Source organism: Ornithodoros turicata, chromosome 10, assembly GCF_037126465.1.
Source record: "Ornithodoros turicata isolate Travis chromosome 10, ASM3712646v1, whole genome shotgun sequence".
Lineage (NCBI taxonomy): Eukaryota > Metazoa > Arthropoda > Arachnida > Ixodida > Argasidae > Ornithodoros > Ornithodoros turicata.
The window spans coordinates 21,276,389-21,304,327 of record NC_088210.1 but is presented as its reverse complement, the minus strand read 5'-3'; the positions used below and the strand labels follow the sequence as shown (position 1 = coordinate 21,304,327).

Below are 27,939 nucleotides of genomic sequence, written 5' to 3'. Positions count from 1 at the left end.
CTCCTTCACCCTAGTCACAAGGTTCATCTAAGAGAACTCCGAACGGATACAACACTTGAATACAATAGAAGTACACACTGAACATGGTCTGATGACTTTTATTCGTCAATCATGAGTCTCAACAAGCATAAAAAAAAAGTTAAAACGCACAACACTCTTTACCGGAGAAGGGGACGGGGCATCAATTGAAATTCCCTCCCCAGCTTTTAGCGCTTTAACCGAATACTCATGCATACAATTTTTACAAGTTTCCATCCAAACAACACAAGCATCAAGTTTCTTGTACAAGCAACAAGCACTTTCTTGTACACTGCATTTTATTCTGCATTCCTGATGCCCCACTCCCCATCCTAGTGTGATCTGTACAGAGCAGTACGAAACTTTGAACTTGAACGAAAGCAAAGAAGCTAAAGGTCGTCGTCGTCTTCGTCCGGCAATGAAGTGTTCTGTGCCTCCTGCAACAAAAAGGGTGAAACACATGTAATGTCGTTGCAGCAAGCCATGGCATCAGCCGAGATTGATTGATTTGATATATTTCCATCGTAATGGTAGGATAGATAGGACGGGAATGTAAGCGAGTCGATAACGTTGTGAGTGAACGGTAGACCAATTGGATTGCATTAGTAAGTAACTAGGACCGCCCATGTATTGTTCTCCACCAGAATAATAATAATCAATCAATACAGCCAGCGCGAAAGCAGGTGAAGGCCTCTCTTCACTTGCAACATCATTTCCCAAACATACTGACAACCCGTAAAGCAGTGATGGCCACTAACTACTTCTACAGTAGTTTAACTAGTAGTTCAAATGCTTTTCAGGAGAGGTAGTTAATACTTCTTTAACTACTGCAATGTATTTTAACTACATCTATAACTACTTAACGTTGTCCATCAACAACCAATCCCATTCTATAGTGTTCTTGGACACCTAAACATGAATCACAAGCAGTGATAAAAGTGAAGATTTAGTACACATGCACAGCACAATTGCTCTGCACCCCCATTCTCATCAAACAAGTAGCTCAAGGTAAAAGTCGGAAGCACAATCGTGCCGCAAAGCTTGCGGCAAAATCGGAAGTAGTTGACGCCTGCAGTAACCTAACTACTGTAGTTAACTAGTAGTTGCCCCTACATTTCTGCAAGTAGTTCATAACTATTTTTAACTACAATCAGGTAGCTTAACTACTGGCCATCACTGCCGTAAAGCATGATTTCAACAGCAACGAGGGACAGCGGACAACATAACAGCTGGGAAAGTGAGGCGGCCAGTGCAGTAAACAGATTGTTACTGGATTGTTCAGGGTTGGGACATCCCTCCCAATAACACAACGAAAAGTATCAAGGTCACCAGTACGTCATTCGCACTTGACAAACGATCCGTATACGGAAAAATCGTGACAATGAGGAGGTGCCGTTTGATTCTGGGGAGGCAGAGTAATATCTCGGAATAAAAAAGGAGCTTAGTGTACCACGAGTGTTGAGGTCCAATTTTCCCCTCAATCATGCTATGCTCTTGCGTAAAAAAAGAAGAAAAACTTGCGTCTCAATTTCCCCTGCATATTAAACGCACCCGAATCATTAGCGCAATGCCTTTGGGCAATAAAAAGTGCATTTTATACGCGAGTAAATATGGTAGTAGTGACACTATTCTACTGAAGTTAATAATAGGCAAGTTTCCACCATGTGTGATACAGTGCATGTGCACCTGTGTGCAGTGATTAGCGATGTTACCATCACGTGATATTTCATGTCAGTAGATGCACTCACTGCCAAAGTGATCAAGGTCTAGGACAAGGATGGCAGTGCATCTCTCATTTTTACATGCACCATGCTTTGAAGTATGACTAACCTTCATGTCATTCTCCAGCTTGGCTTGCCATTCTGGGTCCATCGTGACTTCTGGGGGTGCTAGGGCGGGCATGGCCACAAACTCCAGGTTGGGGTCGCCGATGAGCTTGCGTGCAAGCCACAGGAAGGGTTTCTCGAAGTTGTAATTGCTCTTTGCACTGATGTCATAGTACTGTAACGTAACGAAAGGTACATTAACAATACAATGTTGCATAAACACACAATGTGAGAAAGTGGCCAATAACATGATAAACTGCCTCCTAATAACCTAATTCACCTCCTTGACCATTTTGTTACTATTTTCAAGAGTGCACTAATCACGAACGAGAGTCAAAGCTACACGCAGTTGGTTCACGTACTGCCCACATCTATAAGGATGCAAGTTGCAGATTACTTGAAAATGATGCACATTCACAAAGCAAACAAAACAGCTAGTGACTGACACACTCAAAGTATGGTTCGTTTGGACACAGCTCAATTGCAGACATCAATTACCAACAATTGTGAGACAGGTGCAAGATCCTGAAAGAACATAACAGCCACAAAATGCATAAAAGCAAGGTTTGCAACTCAGTGCTCCACCCAGGGATAGCATCAGCTCGCAGAGGTGCAACGTATAAGGCCCATTCTAGCTTTCTACACAAGACGGAACATTGAAAAGACCTCTCTCCTCTTGCAAGGTCATAATGGATTTTTGCTATAGCAGCCAAAAGAACCACTTTTCGTGGCATTTTGCAAATAATTCACTACTTAAATCTGGTCTTATATACTGGAACACGAGAAAACCTGCGTTTTTGAAATTCAGTTTCTTCTAAGAATGGCCATCTTTCAACTAAGTTTGTTGTCCTTCATACGCAGTAGAATTGTGTAGGTTTCTTTGGCATACCCAGCTAATACCCATATCTGCATACCGGGAGGACACAGGTTGTAGTCATTCACCCTAATCACGACCCACCCCTGAATGAACCTGCTGATTCTCTTTGTTTTTTTCTCACCTGAAGGTTCTTCTTGCGGTGAAAAACAATAGACTTTGCCTTGACCTTGCGGTCCTTGATGTCCACCTTGTTGCCGCAGAGTACTATGGGGATGTTCTCGCACACCCTGACCAGATCCCGATGCCAGTTGGGTACGTTCTTGTAGGTGACTCGGGATGTGACATCAAACATGACTATCGCACATTGGCCTGCAAGCACGACACCGCATCAGGAACCGCTCGCTTAGCACCGAAAAATCACAAGCGACTGCGTACCTTGAATGTAGTAGCCGTCGCGGAGGCCACCAAATTTTTCTTGGCCCGCCGTGTCCCAGACGTTGAAGCGGATGGGACCTCGATTCGTGTGGAACAACAACGGATGCACTTCAACGCCGAGTGTTGCTGAAATAACGAGGAAAGGTAACCAATATGCAATACCCGTACGGCCATACGTCATATTCCGCAGGAAAAGTTAACATATTTTGTTTACAGTTTCGATTTTCGCTACCGCAATATTTCAGCTCCTGATACCAGCGTTTCAATTTTGGTAGCATACCGTAACCATTACTATTCCCAGATACTCTAGCAGGACACTGTCCTTGCAACAAGTTCAGCCCTCAATTCGGAGGTAGAGGAGCACAACAGCTTTTCACAATCTTGGATCCCAACAGCAATGCTTCCAGCAACAAAAAGCTTTGGACACGTACACTTTGGTATGCAGTATGACACATGTTTGCGACACTCTCAGGGAAAACGTGTTGATTCTTGCTGGAACCATTACTTGGAAGCTCCCGATAGTCCCGGAACCCGTTCCCAGGGAACCAGGTGGATGGTGTTTACTAATCTCTTCATATACAAAAAAATGCTCTACAAACTATGCAAGAAGTCCGAAGTTTACTCTGGTAAGTGAAATCCACATACCAACATATTTCTTTTCGAACTCTCCAGTCAAGTGACGCTTGACGAATGTGGTCTTGCCGGTGCCACCGTCTCCGACCAGCACACACTAAAGAGAAAGAACATCGAAACCTCGATTACACATTGTAATATTGTCAGGTAATCATCAGCATGCACATGATGCGAGGGAACGAGTTTAACTACACAAACACAGAACTACATACGTCAAAGAAGCCATATATCATATTACACCAAAATGTGCAATTGCGAGACCATATGGTCTTACGAACTACCACCTCCAAATTGCGCTTGCCCATTCAAGAACACAATTCTACCGCAGAACAATAGGACGCTCCTATCATACAGATTGCTTACACTCTGGCCACGCACAAAGAATTCAATGGAAACTCGTAAATGGTACGTGAATGCGGGGGAGTAATCACAATACTGCGGGGGTACAATACAGAACAGTTGTCAATACCAAGAGATATGTTCCATCTTTGGTGTGCCAAGAGGAAATTAATTGCTGTAATATGACTTAACTGTCACACAATGACAGACAGTACCAAATTTCAGAACACAGAAGGCTTCAAACCAACGAAAATAGCATTCATTGACCGTGATGATATCCAAGGCTCTACTTGAACCCCAAATGCACTATAGTCTGCATTCAATATGCAACTGAATGCATCTACCATGGAATGCACTAGGGTGATGTCATTCTCGTATCTGCAATTATGCTCTACTTTCAGGCATAGGGCAAGAAAAATACGGATAGTTCAGCCATCATGTCCATGGCACTGAACTTTCTGGAAAGAACTCACTAAAAAAGAGCAGAGACTGTACACGAGTGTGAAGCCAAATGAATTCACCTACCTTAAATGTGGGAATTCCGTCACCTTGGTCACTCGCTGGCTGCTGCATTTTGTCTGCAATATGAAATCCCAACGTTACCACCGACACCACAGACAAATGCACGAACGACAGCGAGCTTAGGTTGAAATAAAATGCGCTAGCACAAAGCGAACGCAATTAACATTACACAACTATTCTCGCAGCTTGAAAGGAAATATTCGTTCAGGCCTGCCAACAATTCATTCATCGGCAATGAGCGCAGTGATTGACTAATCAAGTCTTCGTTCCAAGGCTAGCGCCGCGACATGAGATTGTAGAACGCGTCTCATCTGCTCCTTGTATATACCTATCACTGGGCAGCAAGCAAGCATAACCAGACATTGTCACAGAGCGCCACATAAGGTGAAGACGATTCGAGAAGAAAGAATGCACATTCACGGAGCACTCAAGTGGCGCCAATTACCAACCACACCACCGGTGAAGGAAAGGCACTGTTTGAGGATCACCTAAATAGTCTTGCCGAGAAGGTGACATCTAGTTCATACCGAAACGCTACAATTTATATTCAACACTTGTGCTGCCAAGTTAGAAACGGTAAAATGTTCCCGGTGTAGTCCTCACCTTACGAAATTTTAAGCCTTAGAAGAACAAAGCTAGAGAGGAGAAAACGATCCCCAGAAAGCACAGAATACACCACGGGCGTCCCAAATAAATAGCTGCGACGATTTTCACGTAACCAAGCATCACTCACCTTTGTTCAGATCTGGATTTACAAGATATTTCCAGGCCGATTCAACCGGATTCACCTACGCATTCACACACATACACTGCACCGGATTCTGGTAATGGGCGGTTAGTCACCGGCTTTTTGGCGCGCTGCGTTTGTATTATTTCGTTCTCTTCCTTTCATTAAAAGATCCTGGGAGATGGATATATTTTTGTTTTGTGCTATTGTGTTACAGGTAACCACACTTTGAAAAATAATGGAAACAAATAATTAATTATGTAATTGACGCTGCGGCGCTATTGTCGCGCTAATGCGCGCGGAATTTGAAAGCTTTAAAGTTGCGATGCGCTTTTCCTGTCTTTTTTTTCTGTCTCTTCAAGGCCGTAATATCTATCCAAATGGTGAAAGTTTGAGGTGCTTCGAAGTATGTCGCGATTGCAATACGCAACGGAAGGTAGGATGTAGGATGAAATGAGGTTGAGCGGGGCATCCAAATCGCCGTTGGGCTTTACTGCGAATAACAAAGGCACATCTTTTGGCATATAACTTGTTTTATTCCGTGCATTTGATAATTACATGACAGGGTCGAGTTAAACGCAAATGTACTCGCAATTCAATTGAAGAATTTGTACAAATTGGCGTTTTCCAACGCTACATACATGCTATTGTTTACAAACATACAATCGGTGCAACAAGCATATCCCAGTAAATTCCATCGAGCACACTCCGTATCCCATCCTTGCAGAATAGAGATCCGTAGCCAAGTTCCACAACTGAAAAATGTTTTATAGATTCGAATTAGTATACCCGTTCACTTTCCTTTACATTCCCATTGTTCCCTCTTCCGTTGCCTGATCCCATGGCCGATTTGGAGGAAGCCAGCGAGCACCTTCTCAACCCTGTAGTAGGCGCTCGCACACGGAACCGGCCCTTCCCTCTCCCTTTTGCTCCCAACGAGGAATTCCATATTGGGTCAGTCAATAATTCCATTATTGACTGATCCGCAAAGCACACTTCGTATCTATGTCATCAGACTTGACCAAGCTACAGAAATATGAAATGATGTCAACGCCTTTATCACACTGCCTGTCTCAGCTATATATGTTTCAAGATTGTGAATGAAGAATGATTAGCTGGAATGCACATTAGCAGTCCAACGACTATGTTGTGAATTTCAGTGTCTTTCATCAATGGGGAAACACCATAGGCATAAAGGTGCCATTATGTTGTGTCCAAGACTCCCAGATACCACAGAAGCGTGTGTAGGGTGTGGCAACTGGGGATGCTCGCCCAAGGTGCCAGCCGAGGCTGCCGACTATTGTGGAAAGAAACCGGGGAAAAAGGAAAAAATTGACTTCAATGAAATCGTTAGACCAATGTACGGCAGTGAAAGCCAAGGACGATTAAGCTATAAATTTCACGTAGTGTCACATTTATCTTCATGTTTTAATGAACTAAAATTGTTAACTGAAAGTTTAACAAGCTTGAATTGTATTTTGAGTTGACAATATGGTAACACTGTCCCAGAGATGGGTGTAAGATGCTTTGACGGGGGCAGAATCACATAGCTTGCCATGGGCTCCTTTCTTAATACGAAGGGAATCCAGAGACAGGGGAAAGAAAACACGAAAACACACACGATCTCAGATCTCAGACCAGACCGATCTGCACCTTTCTTCCTGGATACGCCACTGCCAGAACGACATGCTGTGACCCTACAATCTAATTTATTGTTTATCTATTCGAATTTTATATTTTTTTCTCTCACAAAGAGGGTTGTCCAGGAACAAAAGGTTCTTGACAGGATTTTGTGCTGTGGTGTTTGAAGAGCAAAGTCTTCTTATTGCTGCAGCCAATAGTGCTGCCCTGCATTGTGCATGGCAAGCGGATGATGAGTAGGACTACTCTTGCCTCTCCATTCTCTCTAAGAGCAATATAAAGCGATTACCAACTTCCCCGTTTTATTCCTCTGGCAATATAAAGCCCTTCTGACGAGGGCCTAAGCAAGGTTAGGATTGCTCATATTCATGCTCTTATAGTGTGGCAGTTTTTGAGAGAACGTGTCATCCACAGTCGGTGACAGGAGCACCAGAAAATGAGAGAGGAGGAGGAACATGTGTGATAGGTGTGACACAATTAAAAGAGAAATGACATGCCTGCACTTTGATACAAAGAAATGTTTTCAACAAGAGCTATACAAGGTGCGTCAAGTAAGACTGACCAGAATTTTTATTAAAAAAAGCTACGAGAGCAGCACAGATGTTTTTGCAGTCGAGTTCTACAGCCAGGCGGACACCCTCTCAGTGCGCAACTACAAGATGACTAATTACCTCAATTCATCAATTAACTTTTTGATTAGGGGATTTCGGGCAAAAGCGAGATGGCAGATTGAGAGATTATCCTATAGTTGCAAGCCATTTCACATTTAACAAATCGTGAAACCCGCATGTGCGTTAAAATATCCATCCCTGAATTTTGGTACACAAATGAGCCGAAACCTCGGGCGACAGGGAATGCGGGGAATACAGCGCTCATTTCCCATCAGAGGGCCACGTGATTTGGAGCGGTGGAGATGATTGGAGTAGGTGCAGCTCAGCTGGCCAGATAAACCGCTCTCCGGGCCAGATAAGCCTCCATCGGTGTGGGTGATGCACTCTTCAGGCGCACTTTTTCGGTTTCGGTTCATTTGCATACCAAAATTCGAGGATGGATATTTTAGTGCACGTGCCACTTTAAGGATTATTTAAACATGGAACAGTGTTCAACGAGGATAGTCTCTCAATCTGCTATCTCGCTTTTGCACAAAATTCCCTAATTAAAAATTTAATCAATGAATGTCAGGTAATTAGTCATTTGGTAGTTGCACACTCTCTTCCAGAGGATGTCCGCCTGGCCGTAGAACTCAACTGCAGGAACAATGTCTATGCTGCTCTCGTAGCCTTTTTATAAAAATTCTGGTCGGTCTTGCGTGACGCGCCCTGTATATATATGTGCAGTTTGGAGAATTTGGAATTGGAATTGGAGCAGTTTGGAATTAATGCGAACATTTTAACGCCGTACTTACCTATCTATGAAGTCTATCACAAGGCTGCATTGTTGCTACGAAAGACCAATTGCACTGCCAATCGTGATGACCAGTAAGGTGACAACGATGCCAATGCATATCAGAATGATAAAACGTTTCTAGAAAATGAAGAGAGAAACAGCAGACGCCCATGACCCTCGTACACTTAACGTGTACGCAGTGAACATCGTTACTACATAACTTAATTATTATACCTTTTTTTATAGGCTAAACCATGGCTTGTTGTATAGAACAATGTTGTTACATGCTATTATGTGTGAGTCTTATACAGGGTGTTTCACCTCACGTGATAAAAAATTCTAACTGGTGACGTACTTGGCAGAGGATTGTGGGACTTTCGGCAATTACCTTCTGGAAACTTTTGCCACCCATGAGGAAGGCTTTGGACAATTTTTAATTGTGGTAAATTTATTTTCTTCAATTGAACTTTGAAAATTGCCAAGCGAACTCACTATATATATATATATATTTTTTTTTTAAAGAAATATGAAGTCCTGCACGGATAACTGCAGACCCAACAAAAACTATGCGCAGTATCGCAACAGAAATAGTCGGAAAAAATCAATAAAAATTACTCTTTAGCCCTGCCTGCTTGTCCAAATTGCCCAAAGCCTTCCTAAATAGTGGCAAAAGTTGTCAGAAGGTAATCTCACAATCCGTCACAGTACGTCGCCACTTAGGATTTTTTATCACTTTAGGTGAGACACCCTGTATAAGCTTACATATAAGTTGAAGAACCTGTCATGTTACAGCTTCTGAAACAATCTGTACATGCATGATGGAGGCTATAGCTTGGTGCAGTGAATTGCCTCCCCCCCAAAAATCTAAACTTCTTGTAGAACAGCCAGCTGCTAATATATCTACTAATACGTTAGAAGAATTGTAGGATTTCTCTTAGACTGTGGTACTGCTGGAATGAAACTTCACACAAAACAATGTGCTGGGCTTCACTGTCTCTGTTTGCAACGGCAGACAACTTTTATTCGCAGGACAGCATAAAATAAATTCATAATTTGATAGCCAACATTTTACAGAGGCCTCAGTTGTATGCAATACAGAAATAAATATAGTGCTCAGCTACAGCTACTAAACAATACTAAATATTCAGTGCCGCTAACTTCTGAGGCAAAACGCTTGTACATGTAGTCTCATGCATGTTACACATGCGTAAACGGGCAGGAAATGCGGATAACAACCAAAATATTGCACAACCAAAATGCACATTCTGTGCAAACAACATTGCACGCAATATTCTCAAAATAGCAAACAATATATTAGGCTTTGCAGCCACATCACACAAAAGAAATGCGCAGCAATTGCAATGCTAAATTGTACTGGTGGATATTCATACTGCAGAAACAAGTGACACTGAAGCACTAGCATAAATTCATAAAGAGATGCTACAGTGCAAGGAACAGAGGCAAGTGTGGGTACACACAGATAGACAAGTGTTAGGACATCTACAGATTGCAGATCAAATGCCTGCCCTTGCTACGTGGATTGGACAGGTGCACCCCCATTTCGGAGGGCTGCTATAGGCTACACTCTTTTTGTTATTATCTTACTGACTTACACCGCATGCACATGCGAAGAAGCCAAACTGTGTGAAGATCACATACAATTTTCAGTGTCTTCTAGTGGTATTGAAGGTTTTTATAATGAATGGCAGTTTCATTTCATGTGACTACCATGTCCATTATGTGGAATATACAGGGTGGGTGCTCCAAAAGGTCAGTCTCACTTTCGTGCAAGACGTTATATACCTCCTTGACACGATACCTCCGTGACACACAGACTTCTTCTGCCTCAGAATAAGAAATTTATGCCAGAGAAACCTACAAAAAAATTTCGGTTACCAAGCGCTGTGTAACAAAAGAAATACGACCACGCAAACTTTCGCCTCCATCCATTGGTACAGCGCATAGGAAATACATGAAGACGATTTGCATGGCCGTATTTATTTTGTTACGCATTGGCTGGTAACCACAATTTTTTCGTAGGTATCTCAGGCATAAATTATTCAACGTGTGGCAGCAGAAGTCCGTCTGTCAAGTAGGTGTAGTGTCACTCGCGAAAATGTGACTGACCTTTTATAGCACCCACCCTGTAGAGTTTTCAAGAATATATGAAAAATGTCAGTACAATGTGGTATACATCTGGTATTTTGGTCAATGTGCCAGGTACCAATATTATGCGTGATACCGTATGCAAGTTCATGACATCTAGAAACCATTGTTAAGTTGGACGTTTGCTGACGTTTTGAGACGACATCACCAATTTTTGGCATGTTTGGACTTACAGGGTGCCATGCCCACACTCACCTCAATATATAAATGCATTGTCTTTACATATTAGATGACTAAAGTTCTAAATACTGATGGGGACCATAGGATTGTAGATTGCAAGTCAACATTTTAATGGTCCCTTGGGTACACACTCCCAGCTCTTACAGCTTAAGTGTGTGGCAGAATGCTTGGCTAAGCACAACACAACCTTGATTTGCTCTGACAGCAAACTAAATAAAAATGGCAATAAAGCTGACTAGAAGTGAAATGATAAAGCTCGTTACAGTCACTCTATGACAAAGCATGATGGTTCAAAACTGCCCATATAACTGGTCTGGGTCAAACAAATACACAAACCCAAAGTAAACTAAGAAAACCGGCTGTGGATGTTAAATAACACATTGTCTACAGATGGTGGATTGTGCTGAATCATATCACCACGAGACCATACGCTGCTCCTAACTGAAGCACGAAACAGAAAAGCAAATTTTTTTAATATATATAATCAGGCTATCCAACTGCCATCAAGAAAAGTTATGTGCATTAATATCGGGCAACGTAACACAGCGTGTTTTCGCACATTGTGTTCAAGACCCTGATAGCATGAACTGACGTGAGAAACTGTCACATTAAATTTATGGGTTATATTCCCTTTCTAATCTCTTATCTTTTCTGCATGCATAGCCTGTGTATTTGTATTAGCCCACAAAACTGGCTTGTTCTGAACCTTGGCTAATCAGCATAGAATGACTCAATAACATAGAATGTCTCTGTGCATGGCAGCTTTGGTACAGGTGCAAGTCACACAAGGTGTATGCACAAGTCGCACAACAGTCAAGATCTAAAACATTCAACAACTAGTGCAATAGTACTGTCAAGCAGACTTCTAAAACAAAGCAGACGTCCCAGCCAGCGAGGCCATCTCCTGCCTGCCGTCTATTTTCGTACCGAAACGAAAATAATAATCGCCAGAATTAAGACGACCACTACAAGTAGGACTATGATTATGACTTTTTTCTGAAACAAGCAAACAAAAGAAACAGAATCAGATGTCGGAAACTAAAATGAAGTAATCGTAACAGAGGTTCAACACAGGCGCAACATAGATTCAACAGCGGTGCAACGTTGGTTCCTGAGCCCCTGCAGCAGAGCGTGCTAACGCTTGGACCCCGGTTGTCTAGGCAAGTCCCTATTATTGGGTCAGCATCGTGCTATTGTTTTTTTTTTTTTTTACCTGGGAAACCGATTTTTCAGAACCATTTTAAGAGGTGCATCCAGAACGTTAGTTCCGCTTACAAGTATTGGTGATGTCGTACTGTGGTCACTCGTGGGCATGCGTGTGAGTTAATTTCTCCGTTGGCAAGTCACAGGTGCCGTATCAAGGTGCCGTATTACAGGTGCCATATCACCATAGTGACATTGTGGACTAGGCCCCATACTTTAGTTTAATAACAGACGCGTCATTCTACGAAGCGTGGATGCAAAAACTGGTGCCCCCGCTATTACGAGTGCCCCACTAACAGTGGAAACTGCCCAAAAATGTAGTTTAAGAGAATACAGTGAAAACATGACATTTTGAAAACAAGCTTTCGAGGTGTTTAAATAGCTAGTCAGATCTTATAATTTCTGGATACCCGTCCAGAAAGAATGCGCATGCACCACAGTGCATTCAACAAAAGACTTGAGAGAGAGAGAGAGGGAAATAAAGAGAGAGAAAAAGGGATTTGAAACTACGAGCGTGCACTTGCTACACACGCGCTGGCGATAGGAAAGCCAGCGTCTTTTCTCGTCTCGGAGTACCTTAGCGGCAGAACTTTTCAAACGTATCAGCGCGCTTTACAGCATGGTTTTTGACTGACATCTTAAAGGGGCACTAAAATGCAAAAACAAGTTCACTCCAAATTACGTTCCACACTATGTTAATTTCGTACATGCTATCATAATTCAAACCTTTGATTCCGTTATGGAGCTAAAAATCAAAATTATACCGGGCTCTTTCTTGCTTCGGCGCTAAGCAGTGAACGCCGTTTTAGCTCTTGCATCGGTGTTGTTAGTCCATGCTGCGCATGCACGTTGCGAAGTCCACGCTAGAGCAGTCCCGGTGAAAAACATAAAAAAAAAACAGCTGTCTCATTGGACGGTGCCAATCTTTGCCTCCTGAGGATCCTTTCGTTGCCGCCAAAGACGGCCCTGTTTTCATTGCATTTTTCTTCTAAACGGTAGTGTTGTGTGAACTAATTTTGCTCGCATTATCCTAATTGAAACACGGACTTTAATTTGAGAGAAAGTTGTTTTTGCTTTTTGGTGCCCCTTTAAGCGCAAATGGTACAAGTGGTTGCAGGCTACTTTGGGATATAAACGTGACCTCGTGTCGCACCGTTTCTTCTTGAACTCGATCTTTCCTCTTTTGTTAAGCACATACATAAACAAGCACAAACACGAAAAAAAATTTCTTCCTCAGGTCTTCCTATCTTTGCTATAATTGTAAATGCCACAATTTTCTGCGCCTCCTTCAGGCGATCAAGATCATAAACATTTACTGCCTAGAGATTCGGGGGTCCGCTAATATTACACACTTCACATTATTTAGTTGGAGGTAAGCAGTGTTGTTCCTTGTTCGCTGCATGCACAAGCGATAGGTTCTGAAGAAATTGCAGCGTGCTGTGACACATTGTGCAGTGCATAGTAGTTCACATCAGGATGCACTACACCACAAAAATGAAAACATTTAGAAAAAAACAGTTAGTGATTAATACAGTTGGGTGCTCTGAAAGAAGTCAGCAGCGTGCAGCATGCATAGTGACAAAGCAGAGTCAATGACATTAGCAGAGACATTAACAAGAGTCTGATACATTAGCAATGATAGTGTAAAGGGATCAAACATTAAATAACTCAAACTCAAATATTTCGTACTTTCAGATAATTTACACTGATCTCAAATTTTTGTTCAGCCTGCTATGTTTCAATTGTTGAGCAGCTACTCAATTCAAAAGGCACTTTCGCTTAATTCGTACTTTTCGTTCCTTCGTAAAATGTTCCCATGTGTAGAAAACTGCTTCTGCATGTTGGCGATAGCATCTCTTGAGCCACGTGCCTTTAGACACACTATTCACCTACAGACGTATCCGTCTGCTAAAGATGAGACCCATAAAGAACTGCTCGCTTTGGTGGGCATTGAAAGCTTTGTTTTGAAGAATTTCTTCTAAATACCTCTGCAGACCGTAGAATTTGTAGACTGCTGAATTTTAAAAATGTGGTAACATTTCTTTTACCAATGTTTTATGTCTCCCTACTTCTAATCAGGCTCATGTAGCGGAAAGGTTAAAAAAATGTGCTTTGGATGCGCAGCTATCCGTATAACAAACCATAGTTTTGTCTCACAACGCGCACATTTAGATGAATTTCTGGTACAGTGCTGGACAAAAGTTTACGGAACACGCTCCGGCGCGTTCCTTCCTCAGAGCGACACACTGGCCACGAGTGGAGCCGTACAGACTTACAGACACGTGCCTAGGTAACCCAGTCTCCTGTTTGCAAGTCTGTACGGTGCCACTCACTGCTAGCGTGTCAGTCTGAGCAAGGAATGCTCCGGAGCGTGTTCCGTAAACTTTCATCCAGCGCTGTACTAATTCAAACTTCCGCAAATTCAACCAAGAAGCTGTGGTCCCTCTTAGACTGAATTAAACAGAGTCTTCCGTACGTTACATGACAAGTACGGGGACACTGCTTAGGATTAAGGACTCACTCGAACCTACCTTTCTTGCCTTGCTCTGGTAACGGACAGCTCGTCGTGTTTCTTGCGTTGCAGTGTCAACGTAGGCTGAGGCATTTTTAACATGGTACTCAATTCTGTCAACCATTTCGCCCTGCAATTGGAGCATTTCATCCTCGACAGTGCCCAAAGAGGAATACAAGATATGAGGACTGCTTCATAACTGACTCACATTCGATGCGAGCCGGCGGTTTAATTGGTGCTCGCACAAGACTTTGAGTCATAAAAGTAATTTAGTCGCGCGCCGTCACCTTTTTTTCTTAATCGCATGTTCGAAACAATTCAGCAACAGTTCAGCAATGTCGGATGCAGAATGTGGCACATGTACATCAAAGTTAACTTGAACGCCAGTCTGGCCTGCGAACCTTGGTGGTGCTCAGTAGAAATAACGGCGGAGGGTGTTTTGGTCATCTATCTACAGTTAGGGGGGGTGACCCTGGTTATGGAGGCGTTCTGTGCTAGGCTCTGCCAGGGTGGCCCTCTTCTGTGGACAGGGTGGAGCGGTGTTCAAGTTAACTTTGACGTGAGCTGTACGTGCACACAGACGTACCAAGGAAGATCTGGAAGAGGCCTGTCGGAACCGAAGTATGAATTCGGATTCAATTAATCGACAGAATCTTTTTTCTGGTCAGGAAAACAACTTTTTGTCAACCGCCAGCCTCGAGACAAATAATTGCCGCTAAAGGCTTTCCTCACAAATTGTTCGGTGAACAGGAACTCACTACACCGCTGCACAGTGAACCAGCACAACAAGGGGTAAAGACATTAATCAGACAGAGGTCTGTCGACGCAGGTATCGTAAAACACACCTGACTTTCAACGAGCATTGCCATGTCCATGAACATGTCATGCAGCTCCCTGATGCTCTTTTCCAACTTGATGATGTCGTGGTGCCGAGCTTCAATCTCGGCCAGGGTCTGTCGTGCTTTCTGGGTCTCCATCACGATCTGAACGAAAAAGACATTGGAACCAGTAGGTACCATTAAAAAAACAACATTACACGAAATAGCTTCAATACCTAACTTGGCTTGCACCAATGAATTTCATAAACTCACGCCCTCAGTGAAAATTGCTGGGTTCCCACTTTCCAGCATCTCTTCTATCTCTTCATCTGTAGTCACCTTGCCAGCTTTGAGGAGAAATTTGGAGACCAGTTAACTGGAGCCGTCGTTAAGAGCTGGAGCGACCTTACTGATTTCGAGCTGGCGCTTGATGCGGTCCTTGCAGCGCCCTCGATAGTCATTTTGGATTCTGTTGTACTCTGTCATTGTTTCCACAAACTTGCGTGACAGTGCAGAATGCTAGTAGAAAAAGCATGTACACAACTTCTTGAAGGCTGTAATGGGTGAAACGCTTCTCTTTTTATGGCCCTCGTTGCACACAAGACAGAACTGCATTATTTTTGAATAGTGACGAGGGCATTATGCAAAGAGGAATGTAAATGAGTATTCCACTCGACTTCAGCAAATGCATGAAAAAAGAAAGAAAGAAGAAAACTTGTTATACAGGAGCCTGTGCAAAAATTAAGTAAGTACTGGCATGTTCAGTTTAAATAGACTACAGAAACGTCCAAGGTGGTAGAGGTTAATTTTGGAACATGGATGAAAGTGTGCTACTGCTTTTCCACATTCCATATGAGACACAGGCAGCAGTCAATGCAAACTGTGGTGACAAACAGAAACAAGCTGTCAAAAGATGCATCAGTCAAGTTTTTGCATGCCTAATGAGTTGGCATAAAACAGATTTCAAATGTGGGCACCTAAGAAGCTCCCCAATGTGCGACTTAGTTAAATCCAGTCATAGTACTATTATATGCCTGCGCATCATTTGTAGGAAGGAAAAAATAACACCGACTTAACATAACAAAGACAACAATTTAAACATAAATTTAAAATGGAGAACGGGGCACACTTTTGACTATGACAACGCTGTGACCTTGGAGTGGGAACAACGGTGGCGGCCACGAAAATACCTAGAATCGTGGCACTAACAAACAGAGCCTATCACTTGCAATGCCAACCGTGGCCCACTTCCCAACGTTTAACTGGTTTTCGGTCAGCTCATTCCCTCCCGAGGCTGCATTGATGATGTCTCCCATATGGGAGACTATATGGGAAAATGGGAATGGGAAAATGGGAGAATACTATAGGAGATTGAATTGTTGTCTTTGTTATGTTAAGTCTGTGTTATTATTCCCTTCCTGCATTATGATTCCCGGCTTTTGGAATATCTTCCCATCATTTGTAGTTGTACAAAGAATAATAAAAACCACATAATTGCGTGGAAGGCAAACCTAATTCAGAGTTGTTCGCAAAACAACTACCCACCCCCTCTCCAAACCAACGTTACTTGCTCCGGTGAAGCAGAAGACGTTAACAAGCAGCGACAAGATGTAGCTTGGACAGGTATAAGGTGCAGAAATGTGAAGCATGTGAAACGTGGACTGTGGGATTCAATTCAATCCCAATGGAACCATGTGTTGATACTCAGCTGACACTGAAGTGCAGATAGTGTAAGTATCTGACAAATAAAAAAAGAGCCCTAGAACAAGAATAAAAGTGGAAGGCATCAGTCCTGGATCCAACGCTACAAAGAGCACAATTTTATATTCCCATGTTGGAAAAAAAAAAAAAAAAACTTGCTGTACTGTCTTCTCTCTTCTTTTCTTATTCTTCATTAGGACACTGCACAGTACAGTGGTTACGGGGGACCAATTAGTATGCACCATAAAGAAACACCAGGTCACCCAACATGCTCCCGTATCAGTTTTGACAGTATTCCTACGAGTTGAAGTTAACTCAAGACCTAAGCTACTAGCCACAATGCACTCCAGTAGGGTAAGAAAAAAACATACTACAACAGTACTACAGTTGCAGCAAGCAGAAACCCGGAAAGGCTAGTGTAGATGCAAAGTGCAGTGAGGACTCATGCAGTGAGGAGAAAGAAGTAGGTATGAAGAGAAATGCAAAAAGAGAAATGACAACCTTTGGGAGGCAGCTCCCCAAATTTCTGTTGCCTGACACGTCTGAAATTCAACGACGGAGGGTCAAGACACGTGTAGGGACGACGTCAACGTGAGGGAGTGCTGCCACGTGCAGTCACAGGAAGCAACAATAGCCTGCATGGGCCCAACAGAGGATCGCCCGCTCACCTGTGTCTTGCGTATGCGAAGCTCGGCTGTCCTGTTGCCCACTATCTGGTCTTCTTGTTCGATGTTCTGCTCCATTACTGGGTACCAAAGTGGTTGCAGATTAAAAGCCTTGTTTCACACACAGACAAGCATCCACTACAATGACAGTGACAGATATGCAAAAGGCAATATCCGTATCTATACATCACCAAAAGATGTTTAGATACTATAATGTAATGTGATATGATATATAATTAGGGCCTGACTCTTTAGGGTTATACCCGATTTTGCCCGATATTTACCTGCCGATTCAAATCTGAAAAAAAAAAAACGGGGTTTAACCCGGTATTTCCCCGAAAAATGCTGGATCAGCGGGATTCAAAGTTATCGCACCTAACACAGAACTTTGGAAACTGTGTTGTAAATGCATAAATATGCTGATACAAACTGTCAAAACAGATACCATGCCACCTCTTAGATGCATGGACTAAATATTGATACTCTGTGTAAACTGGTGTGTCGTGTATTATGCCAAGTAAACCAAAGACCTATGCCTGATCCAATCCGATTCAACCAGAGTTGGGTTAAATCAGGTTCAGTTCAACCCGATTACACCCGAATTCTTGGAGCGAAATATAACCCAATATGTACCCCTGATTTTGTTAAAAAATATAACCCGAAAAAGTCAGGTCCTAGATATAATGTGATGATATAATGTGATGTGCATAATGTGAGATGCCAGTAAACAAATGTCTACTGGCACATTTTACATAATTGCAATGCAATACCAGAAACACCTCTGGAGAAACATGTTATGTCCTTTTCTAGAATACAGTGCAGCTGTTGAAAGGTAAGAATGAGATGTGATGTGTATGAGCCTAGGAGGAATGTTTGAGAATGCCACCAGGGCATAAAAGTTGAGTATCAGTCTCAGACTCATTCCTGGGCCTTTGCTGTGCTTTCTGCACCAGCGCCGAGCACATGCTCAATGCACTGCCAAGGCTATTGAGATCGAGTATGAGGCTCATACTCAACTTTTATGCAACCAGGCCCAGGGCATTTAGGACATTGGGCGCCGAATAGGGTGCCACGTTTCACTCAAGGTTCACTCAAGTATCATGAAGGAATTCATTATATCAATCTCACATTTCAGCTTCATCCTGACTTTATTGGCCATACGTTTCACATCAGCCATCAGATCTTCCAAGTCCTGTTTCATTTCTGCAAAGGGAAGTATGAACAAAGATTACAAATTAATCACTCGGTGCAACAACCTCTTTTGGGGGGGCTTTACTCCTCCTCCTCAAGGGAGTCACACGGAGGTCGGAATCCGACCGGGGGCCAAACAAAGCACAGAGTACAAACGAAAAATGCTCCTAAAATTCTTCCTTTGCGAAATATTATTTATTTATTTACCCTCAGGACCGGAGGCAATACAGAGGGGAGTGGTTAACAATTGGTAAGAAGATGTTAATATAAGCAGCATAAAAAAAATATTTTCAAATTAAGTCAACATGAACAAAATTGCACTTATTGAACAAATTGCACAGATACGTATATGTGAATAAAAAATGAAGAGTTTAAGTCTATTAGAGAGCAAAAAGTGACAGCAAAAGTGTACAACATGTAGAATGAAAAATGGCTATGCAGAGAAATAATCGCATAAACACTTCTTAAATTGCTTGATGTCGGTAATGGTTCCGCAAAGGTGGTTCCACTCCAACGATGTACGAGTTAGAAATGAATCGTGAAATGACCTTGTTGAGCATGAGAGAATGCCTACTTTCTGCGGGTGATTGGTATGAGCTGAGATATATGTAGCCAGTTGGATTAACGATTCTCTGAGGTGATTACTATGATAATAAATCTTGTGAAACTTGCGAAAATTAAAATAACAAATTGTGCAAGGTGACAATATCTTAACTTGCTATGGCTCATTCACCACCACATCAACGTATTGTTACGGTCTCACGTATATTTCACATTGCTCCATCACTGCCCACAAAAAATACGAGCCCTCATAATGGACATACAGTCCCGAATACACGTTGGTCTATCTGTTACTGCATGTCTATAGCCTGTTTAACATACTTTCATCCGGGAGTGGGGAAGACAAGATGCTGCTGTGCTTTAGCTTCATTTCGTTCACAGTTTTCTCAATTTTATCGATGTTCTGTGTGATCTCCTCCACCTAAAACGGGAAAGCGTGGTTCAGAAATAGAGGCTTATTTGCAGCACACAATACAATAGTCAAGGAGGTACCTCGGCAAAAAACTCTTCCATGAAACCTGCATTGGGCTCAAGCACCACGGTAACATCGCCGTCCAATTCATCGTCCTCTGTTTGGGCCTAGAAAAGTCAACAACACGACGTATCGTACGAGGTGTCTGATGACGCTTCACAAGTAAGAGGTGGTCGGAAGCATTTTTACGGAAATGTCTAGAATATGTGCAAGTGTGAAGCAGACAGTTCTAGCAATATCAGTACGTACATGTCCAGCATTACACCAAAACACACTTATTGTTTTTCCACAAGCTGCTAAGCTTGTATAGTAACAGTTTTATGGTATATGTCTAGGGAGTGACTTTTTAGGACTACGACCAATTCGGGTTAAACCCGATTTCTCCCCGAATTTCATTCGGTATGAAATCCTCAAGTGACGTTTCCACTGAAGAGGAACAAAGGTCGCCACATGTAACACATGTAAGAATGGGTCAGTTACCTTCCAAGAAATACACCCGTGTGTATCAACACTGTCTATGCCTTCAGGGATTAGTGCTGGTAGGTCAACCTCCCCCACCCCCGCAATAAAAAAAAAAGGATTAGGAAAGGACTTAATAGACTAGAGGAGCAACAGAAAACATGCGATAACACCCGAAGGCGGAATTATCCTTGGATTTCTCCCCGAATTAGATTTAAAAATAGCGCCCGAATCTGAGACAGGGATTTAAGCCGAAAAAGTCACTCCCTATACGTATATGTATGACATTAAAGCTATCCCCTGGTCGCATGAGTTGTACTTTGCCCACCATCATAAAAACGTCTGTCTTTTCTTCTACCGTCTTTTTCTTCTAGTTTACTCACTAAAAGCTTCCTACGTAGCACAGTAGGAGTATTTGCATATACACATTTCTGTTGTTGTTGCCAAGCAAAAATGTGTTTGGAGTCCGACTCGCATCTATAGATCAGTTATTTTGTGGCAACTGCTTCTCGGGTACTTTGTAGGGGTACGTCCACCAAAGGGTGCTGCTGTATTATTTCTACCTTCTGCTGTATTATTCAATATGTTCAGCAGTTGATGTACCAAATATTTCTACCAGGAGACATAAAAACTTTTTCTTAGACAAACGATCAGGCATTAGTAGAGGACAGGACACAGAGTTGCCAGCAGAGCGTATATCTCTGTCAATTTAATCAATTATCTAAGGTAAAATTAGAGTCACGTGAAAACTCCAAGACGTGTACACAAGGGCAGACCCAGGATTTCTTTTGGAGGGGTCCGGTCCGGAGGGGTCAATTGAAACTCCATGTAACAACAGAAATTGAGGGGGGTCAGGACATCCGGACCCCCACTATATATCGCTCTGTGTGCACATATTGCAGGATACGCGAAATGCTAGATATAAATTTATATTGATCGTGAATTACATGTCTCTTGCCTTTCCCAGAAACAGAAACATCTTTGGTATCTCTGCAGCTTACTGTGGGATCACATCATACTACAATGATGCTTTTATAGTGCGCCTTCTGCTAGTGTGAGGAAAATTTCAGCGTAAATGTACATGACTACACCTTCCAATGCAATAGTACCCGAGTAGGTACTTTTTCTGTGAAGTACCTGTTGCGGTGGTCATTGTACCCTATTGTCACTCCCCAGCTGTAACACAGCTTTCTTTTTTCTGCAAATGAGCTTCAAATGCTTTCTTCAAGTGACCTTAGAATTCCTCTTCGCCATTTTTTTGCTATTTTAGTGCAGCCACCTGTTCCTCGTTCGATTGTGTGTAGCAAGCAATTATGCTGTTATTCATTGAAATGTGAGACGACTGCACGTAATATATGACGCTGCTGGCGTGAACAGCTCTATACGTCTTGCTCTCCAAGAGACTATATTGATTTTCGTGGGGGACAATATAATTGCGCGCTATAGCATGCTTGAGCCACTTGAGCGTACAACAGACACGACGTCTTGCCCGAAATAGATCTCTCTATTACCACAATGGCCCTGTAACGCGTACGTGTACGGGAGTGTCCTGCAAGTTATCAACTATAGGCCGATTTAGTGAGGTGGCACGTATACTTGTAATGCGGCACGCTGGCTGTTTGAAAAGGCTCCATACTCAAATAAACCCTTTCACTGGAGTGTATGCATATTAGTGAGCAGACGTGATGAGACATATGAAGGACAAGTTCAGAGAAAACGCTTGAAAACGATGCGGGACTGCGCACACACAATTTGGAACTTGTAAACTTTTCGCAACACATTCAGCGATGAGGACTGTGGCTGATTTGATGATGATAAATTTTATGAGTATCTAGTACGGGCACCGCGAAGTGAATCGACATCACGGGCAGATCGTCAAAGTATGTTTTCGTGGTGAAAATGTGAAATCAAATAAAGTGCATACAGGTGATACAACGATCAACAAGTGTGAGGTCACGGAAAAAGATAAATGAATAGAGAGAGAGAAGGGGGGAAACGCTCTCGCACCCGCTTACCGCTTTTAGAGCAGATATCCTGTCCTTGATCATTTCCGTCTTATAAGGCTACTTTAAAATGGTTTCTGGCTTCGGAGAGCACATCAGAGCGCCCGAAAAACGATGAACACCCCAGCTTCTAATGCCCAGCCCCGTTATTTTCAGTCATCTCCACCATTCGCGAGCAAATGGAGCTTGCACAGAGTTGCTGGGACAAAAATCCGAAAACTTCCATTCCACCACCGCGCACCGCTACTGCAGCGTGAACGCAGCTGGCCACCACTGCATCATAGTTTTTTATTGTTGTTTGTTTGCTTTTGTACATCAAAAAGTTTTGCGAGGGGCGTTTTACAAAGTTTGTGTGGTGTGCGCGGCACTTTTTCTGCGCTTATTTGGTCCACAGTGCTCAAACATAACTCAATGAGGGTCGTCTCGAACTGTGGCAGTTTTGGCAACTGAACTTCAAGAAAGCCATGGGAGCCGGAGATTTGTGAGACCTTCTGTTGAACTGTCATATGAGATCCAGTCGGAGCACAAATACTTTTAATTATGGAAAGCGCGGCACATGAAAATGCGACACTGGAAATATCACTGTAAGACATTAAGGGAAAGAGGTCTCTCTGTTCCTGCAGCTTGCTCCTGCTGCAGCTCTTCATATGTTTCGGTATCACCTGCTAAGGCATATAGAGCAACATATATAGAACCTTGCAATGCATCAGTGTCGCTATGACACAAACTGTGGGTGCCAAAATTAGATTCAGCTGGGACATATACTAGTACCTACCTAGTAGTGAATACCTACAGGCTCAGCTGACTGACACTTATGCTGTCTGTAGGTATTCACTACTGGGTAGGTACTAGTATTCATCCTAGCTGACTGGCACCTATGCTGTTTAGCATTTGTCCTACAAACTTGTCAAATTTCAGGCACGAAGAGGGCATCGCATCCCAAGGCCGAAATAAACCTTCCCCAAGCTTTGTGTCCATAGACATGGACATGGAATCTGATCCAGAAATTCGTCCGTTGGTCACCTTCAGAGAAAAACTTAGCGCAGTCTTGCATTCCACGAAGTTTCAGGTAGGAGGTTATAGATTTCTACACGCATGGGACAGTACTTTCAGAGCCTTCTGTGTCAAGTGTGCTGTCTGCAGTACCTGTGTCATGCAATCCTCTACGCTTTTTTTTTTTTTTTTTTTTCCACCCAGAGGTAGCATCTGAGATCTAAAATCAATTTGGAAGTTTTTGGAAACACACAAAATTAATCATGCGACTGCAGTCCTTTGGCTAGTATTGCATAAATACTGTGCGGAGCAGTCGAACACCAGAGTTTTTTCAGTGTGGCCAGCCAGATTTGTCCCGAGGCCAGTTTCTGCCTGGGGTAAGATGACTGTGAAGTCTATGCCCCATCTGTAGAAGCACCGTGCAGAAGGTTGTAGAATAACAAGAGAAAAAAAATGAATAAGCATAGAAAATACACACATATATATATATATATATATGTCCTTCATCTTTAGCGATGCATGTATGATCAGTCATTTATTCTGTTGCATAAATGTTGCGCACATCAAATCTCTAACTAAAAAAAGTGAATTATGAAACTTCTATTCTAAAATCTGCAGTGAAAATCTCAGCTCTCGTTTTATTGCTCAACCCTACGAACTTCTGGGGCCTCTGCCCCCTGGCGCACCCCCGCCCTGCGCCCCTCTGGGAACAGTTGTGGGCCTGGCCAGTAGGTTCATACTTTCCACAAGGGAAACAAAGGAAGGTAGGGTTGAACAAAAATTTGAGGTGTGCAAAGTACTTGAACACTGCCCTAAACCCTGAAGTGGCAATGGACCATTTGCATGAGAATGCACGGCACATCCACGGCCGGAACATCCACAGCATGGAATGGCATGGCAGGCTCCAGGGTCTTGTTGCATGCATCAAGCGGACACTCAAACGTCGTACGGAGAGAAGCTGCAGAAACAGGGCTCAAAACCTAAGATGGATACTGAAACAAAAAGTGAACACATGCAGTACACTGGAACGAAAGACACGAAAACGAAATTGCGGCACCTCCTCATGTGCGTTTGTTTTCAGTGAGTAGCAGATGACATTCGAGAGGGCGCCACATCTCACACAGACGGTCCATTGCAGCACTTACGGTCCTAGGTAGTGCATTCGTGCAGAACAATTAATTTCGCTACATCAAATACTCCAGCATTTCATACGTATGTGAGCAAGCTGGCAAATGGTTCTATGCAGTTTTTGTACTGGCAATAAATAAAAGCCATTCTTTATCTAGTAGGTCAGGATTCTGCAGGAACAAAAAGGAAGCCATATTTTTAAATTAGATGTGCAACAGTATCGGAACATCCATGTAAATCATAATAATCATGAATAAAATTACGGAAAAGGAAATATAGGGGAGGCATAACCATCACTGCTCAAAAAGTGAAAGCTTAGTGAATTATGGGATTGCCCCCTAATTTGACATTGTCTTAAAGCGCATTTACCGGCTAGACGTTGATTATCATCACTACATCTTTGTTTCAGATTGCAATTGTGGTACTAGTCATCATCGACTGCTTGCTTGTAGTCACAGAACTGCTCGTTGAAGTTGAAATACTCAAGCTCCACGAAAAAAGTCACATTGTCCCGAAGGTACACAAAACGTTTGACAGTGCCTGTACAACTTCTCACAAGTTCCAAACCCATCTTGCAGGTGATCCACTATTTGAGCATAACAATCCTCAGCCTCTTTCTGGTTGAAATTGCAGCCAAATTGTACGCATATCGTCTGCGCTTCTTCAAGCACAAGATGGAGATGTTTGATGCAGTCGTCGTCATAGTCTCTTTTGCACTCGATGTTGCCTTTAGAAACCCTGATTCTGGAGCCAACGCTGGTGGACTCATTATTGTGCTGAGGTTATGGCGTGTTGCCAGACTGCTAAATGGTAAGTTTATTAGAAATCAGAAAACTATTAATGTATTTCATACAAGTAAGTTGCACCCGAAATAGAAAAAAAAATAAAATAAATGAAATAGGTGTGTGGTAATCAGCATCATAGTCATAGGACGTCGAGAAAGATTATCTTCCAATCACTCCGTTTTCTTGGACGCGACATATTTTCGAAAAAGAGGAGCGATTTCTGCTTTCCCAGGCGGAGTGCTTTATTGAGGCACAAGCCGCTTCTTTTTATTAATTACGTAATTTAACATATCGTTGCCATGTCAGATAGGAACCACCAAATTGTTTTTGTAAAAACAATTTGGTTATATTCCACTGATATTTAGGAAGGAGTGGGGGGGAGTTTATGGTTGAGGTAAAGAAATTTTTTAGAAACAAGTCATGGTGAAAGCTCTGTTTGCAAAAATTGTCTGTGTTCCTCAGTCACATACTGCTCCGCAAACCATAACTTCCTTTGAAAGTGCAGCACAGGTCACTGTACCGTGACATAGCTGTACTTTCACAAGGGTTTGTCACCAACAGCCACATAACATCTGGTAAAAATGACCACACTACAAGCCAGCAAATTTCTTTGTTGTCTGCAGGCATTGTGATGACAGTGAAGAGCCAAGCAGAGCATCGTCTAGCTCGTGAAGTCAAGCTACGTGAAAAAGTGCTGCAGGACTTCCTGAAAAGCAGGGACTACTGCAATGCCTTAGAACAAGAAATTGCATCTTTACGAAAGATCTTAGAGAGCAGCGGAATTCACGATCTTCCCCCTACTGCTGTAGAAATGGACAATGACAAAGACAGCAGAGTTCATAAGAGTACCTTGCAAGTTCACTGACATTCGCACAGGCGTTGTGCACTTGGATTACCTTATAACAAAATCAAATGCAAATTGTTACTGCTAAATTATATCCAGTACCTTGCCACAACTGCAGGGTTACCTTGTGCAGATATTGGAAATCACTTTACCGCTGTGAAAAGCAGCTGCACACTAGGCTGGAAAAATAATTATTCGCAAAGCAGCTTTTTTTTTTCTTCTCATTAACAAGCAGTATTATGGTTTACGTGTATACTTCTAAAGTGGTTCATAGACTGGTACATATCCACCAGTAAGCAGTAGTTGTGTTTAATGGCAAGCATGTAAAGCAGAATTTCTTCAAGGGTCACGCAGTACAATTGTTGCAATTATTGAATCTTCCATTGGCGCTTGAAATGGTACTGTTTGCTTCACACTGTCTATTTTGCTTACCAGCAGCACACACAATCCTCAATTTCTGTGCTTTTTTCCTTGTGCAATGCTATACATGTACTCAGTTTCTTGGCAATTGGCAGTGTAATTACATGCAGCAAAATTAAAACAGTGTTTTTCTTTTAATCACTGATTTAGTTTTTGTTGTATGTGTACATGTGTTAAACATACTTTACTTTATATGCATCTATTTTTTCTATGAAATTTTATGCAGTAGCGTGCTTTATTATAATACATATACTTTGAATGCAATATCATATCAATTATCCAGCGGTCTGTTTTCAGTACACAAGGTTGGGCTTATTTATATTATGCGCAGGAACTCTTTATACTGTTGTTTTCACTTTTATTGTTGAAAATTCCATTCAGGTACTATACTTTATTTCGTTGAGGCTTTTCTCTGCCCTTTTTTAATGTTGGGTGTACAACTGTCACCACAGAAACAAACACAGGTGTTTAACTGTTACTGAAAAAAAAAGTTTGTGGTTGCATTACGTGTGTGATTTTTCTAACAATATTTGTGGTGCCACGTGGAAGTCATATATGTTACTATTTATGTGGTCATGTTGATATGTATTATACCGACGTTGTACTCATATATTTGTTTTCTATAGCACAAATTTATGGATGCCAAGCACGAATAAAATGTGCAGAAAGTACAGTTCAGTTTCCTTTTTTTGGCAAATGCACTTTTGGCCACCCTACGTTTCCTGCTTGACATGTTGTTGCTTGCTGTTTGAAGTCTCTTCTCCTCGGCAGCATACCAATCGAAGGCATGCCACCCAAAACATTGTCACCTTTTGTTAGTTTTGATTGGACTGTACTGCTACAAGCTGCTGTAGGTACAAGGAAGTAAAATTTTAAACTGCTTAAAAGAATGTTCAATTCATCCCATAGCACATTAAGAACAACCATGCAGCATATTTCAGCAGAGAGTCCTGTTATCACAGTGCAATACGATTCATAAGAGTGCCATCAATATGCAGTGCGGCAACGGTCTCTCGAGTCTCCGAGACATGGGCCACAGTGACACCATAGCTATATGCTATTGCAAATTCTTCTGGTATGGATAAGATGTGGTACTGCTTCTTTAGTGCAAGTATCAACGGAACTTGTACAGAAGGTTGTAGTTAGCTCTTAAAGGAGTACGCAGGGCCATCAAAAAAATTTTCAGATTAAGACGTTTGATGAAAGTGTGGTGTGTGTCATTGTACCGAATAGCACAAAAGGGTTTGATGCGTGCCATTTGTTTCCCAGAAAAAAAAACTCGCATAAACATGGCTCCGCACGTTCACCCTTGACTCGCCACTCCAGGTACAATGAGGAGGAGAAGTATGATGCCACGTCACCAACGATGTTACAGGGGCAACTCGTTCTGGTTCGCTGGTCAGTGGGGGTCAGCGTCCTGTCCCTTTGGCCGCCGTAAACCAGTTTTGCCAGTTCCCCCGGAGAATAGGGGATAGAAGGAACGGCCCAATCGTG

At 42.4% G+C, this 27,939-nt stretch overlaps 3 protein-coding genes across 8 annotated transcripts; 1 reads left to right on the top strand and 2 right to left on the bottom strand.

The window, feature by feature from the left end:
• Positions 1-82: 82 nt before the first annotated feature.
• On the bottom strand, positions 83-5,429 carry LOC135370991 (GTP-binding nuclear protein Ran). Of its 3 annotated transcripts, none has more exons than XM_064604955.1 (7): positions 5,324-5,429; positions 4,594-4,646; positions 3,742-3,826; positions 3,097-3,222; positions 2,843-3,030; positions 1,849-2,019; positions 83-455 (listed from the first exon to the last, which is right to left on the bottom strand). In XM_064604955.1, the coding sequence occupies exons 2-7, from the start codon at positions 4,639-4,641 to the stop codon at positions 408-410; spliced, it is 666 nt and encodes a 221-aa protein (XP_064461025.1). In that variant the 5' UTR covers positions 4,642-4,646; positions 5,324-5,429; the 3' UTR covers positions 83-407. The 3 variants fall into 3 exon arrangements, with proteins under 3 accessions (XP_064461025.1, XP_064461026.1, XP_064461024.1); XM_064604956.1 differs by lacking the exon at positions 5,324-5,429 and adding an exon at positions 5,194-5,216; XM_064604954.1 differs by lacking the exon at positions 5,324-5,429 and adding an exon at positions 4,919-4,958.
• On the bottom strand, positions 5,324-22,492 carry LOC135370988 (syntaxin-1A-like). 3 transcript variants are annotated; one of them, XM_064604949.1, is made up of 11 exons: positions 22,288-22,492; positions 19,834-19,920; positions 19,663-19,762; positions 18,718-18,792; positions 17,593-17,669; positions 15,634-15,742; positions 15,497-15,570; positions 15,251-15,388; positions 14,425-14,535; positions 8,364-8,482; positions 5,324-6,072 (listed from the first exon to the last, which is right to left on the bottom strand). In XM_064604949.1, exons 1-10 carry the CDS (start codon positions 22,318-22,320, stop codon positions 8,399-8,401), a joined length of 888 nt encoding a protein of 295 aa, XP_064461019.1. In that variant the 5' UTR covers positions 22,321-22,492; the 3' UTR covers positions 5,324-6,072; positions 8,364-8,398. The 3 variants fall into 3 exon arrangements, with proteins under 3 accessions (XP_064461019.1, XP_064461020.1, XP_064461021.1); XM_064604950.1 differs by lacking the exons at positions 5,324-6,072; positions 8,364-8,482 and adding an exon at positions 9,326-11,686; XM_064604951.1 differs by lacking the exons at positions 5,324-6,072; positions 8,364-8,482 and adding an exon at positions 11,693-13,374 and having other exon boundaries at positions 22,288-22,491.
• LOC135370989 (voltage-gated hydrogen channel 1-like) lies at positions 22,470-27,118 on the top strand. 2 transcript variants are annotated; one of them, XM_064604953.1, is made up of 5 exons: positions 22,470-22,756; positions 23,194-23,344; positions 24,806-24,913; positions 24,975-25,206; positions 25,805-27,118. In XM_064604953.1, exons 1-5 carry the CDS (start codon positions 22,740-22,742, stop codon positions 26,044-26,046), a joined length of 750 nt encoding a protein of 249 aa, XP_064461023.1. In that variant the 5' UTR covers positions 22,470-22,739; the 3' UTR covers positions 26,047-27,118. The 2 variants fall into 2 exon arrangements, with proteins under 2 accessions (XP_064461023.1, XP_064461022.1); XM_064604952.1 differs by having other exon boundaries at positions 22,491-22,859.
• The last annotated feature ends 821 nt before the right edge of the window (positions 27,119-27,939 follow it).

What these genes read in the sequence shown, in the direction of transcription:
- LOC135370988 (XM_064604949.1), bottom strand. Translation starts at nt 22,320, where the DNA reads ATGATCAAGGACAGGATATCTGCTCTAAAAGCG. An exon ending in TTCCCCACTCCCGGATGAAA is followed by an intron (nt 18,793 to 19,662) that starts GTATGTTAAACA and finishes TTCCCTTTGCAG; the next exon opens with AAATGAAACAGGACTTGGAA. An exon ending in ACCAGAGCAAGGCAAGAAAG is followed by an intron (nt 8,483 to 14,424) that starts GTAGGTTCGAGT and finishes TTCATTTTCTAG; the next exon opens with AAACGTTTTATCATTCTGAT.
- LOC135370991 (XM_064604954.1), bottom strand. Translation starts at nt 4,943, where the DNA reads ATGCTTGCTTGCTGCCCAGTGATAG. An exon ending in TGCTTGCTGCCCAGTGATAG is followed by an intron (nt 4,647 to 4,918) that starts GTATATACAAGG and finishes TTCATATTGCAG; the next exon opens with ACAAAATGCAGCAGCCAGCG. An exon ending in GTTCGAAAAGAAATATGTTG is followed by an intron (nt 3,223 to 3,741) that starts GTATGTGGATTT and finishes TCGTTATTTCAG; the next exon opens with CAACACTCGGCGTTGAAGTG.
- LOC135370989 (XM_064604952.1), top strand. Translation starts at nt 22,816, where the DNA reads ATGGAAAGCGCGGCACATGAAAATGCGACACTGGAAATATCACT. An exon ending in TGCATTCCACGAAGTTTCAG is followed by an intron (nt 23,345 to 24,805) that starts GTAGGAGGTTAT and finishes TCTTTGTTTCAG; the next exon opens with ATTGCAATTGTGGTACTAGT. An exon ending in TGTTGCCAGACTGCTAAATG is followed by an intron (nt 25,207 to 25,804) that starts GTAAGTTTATTA and finishes TGTTGTCTGCAG; the next exon opens with GCATTGTGATGACAGTGAAG.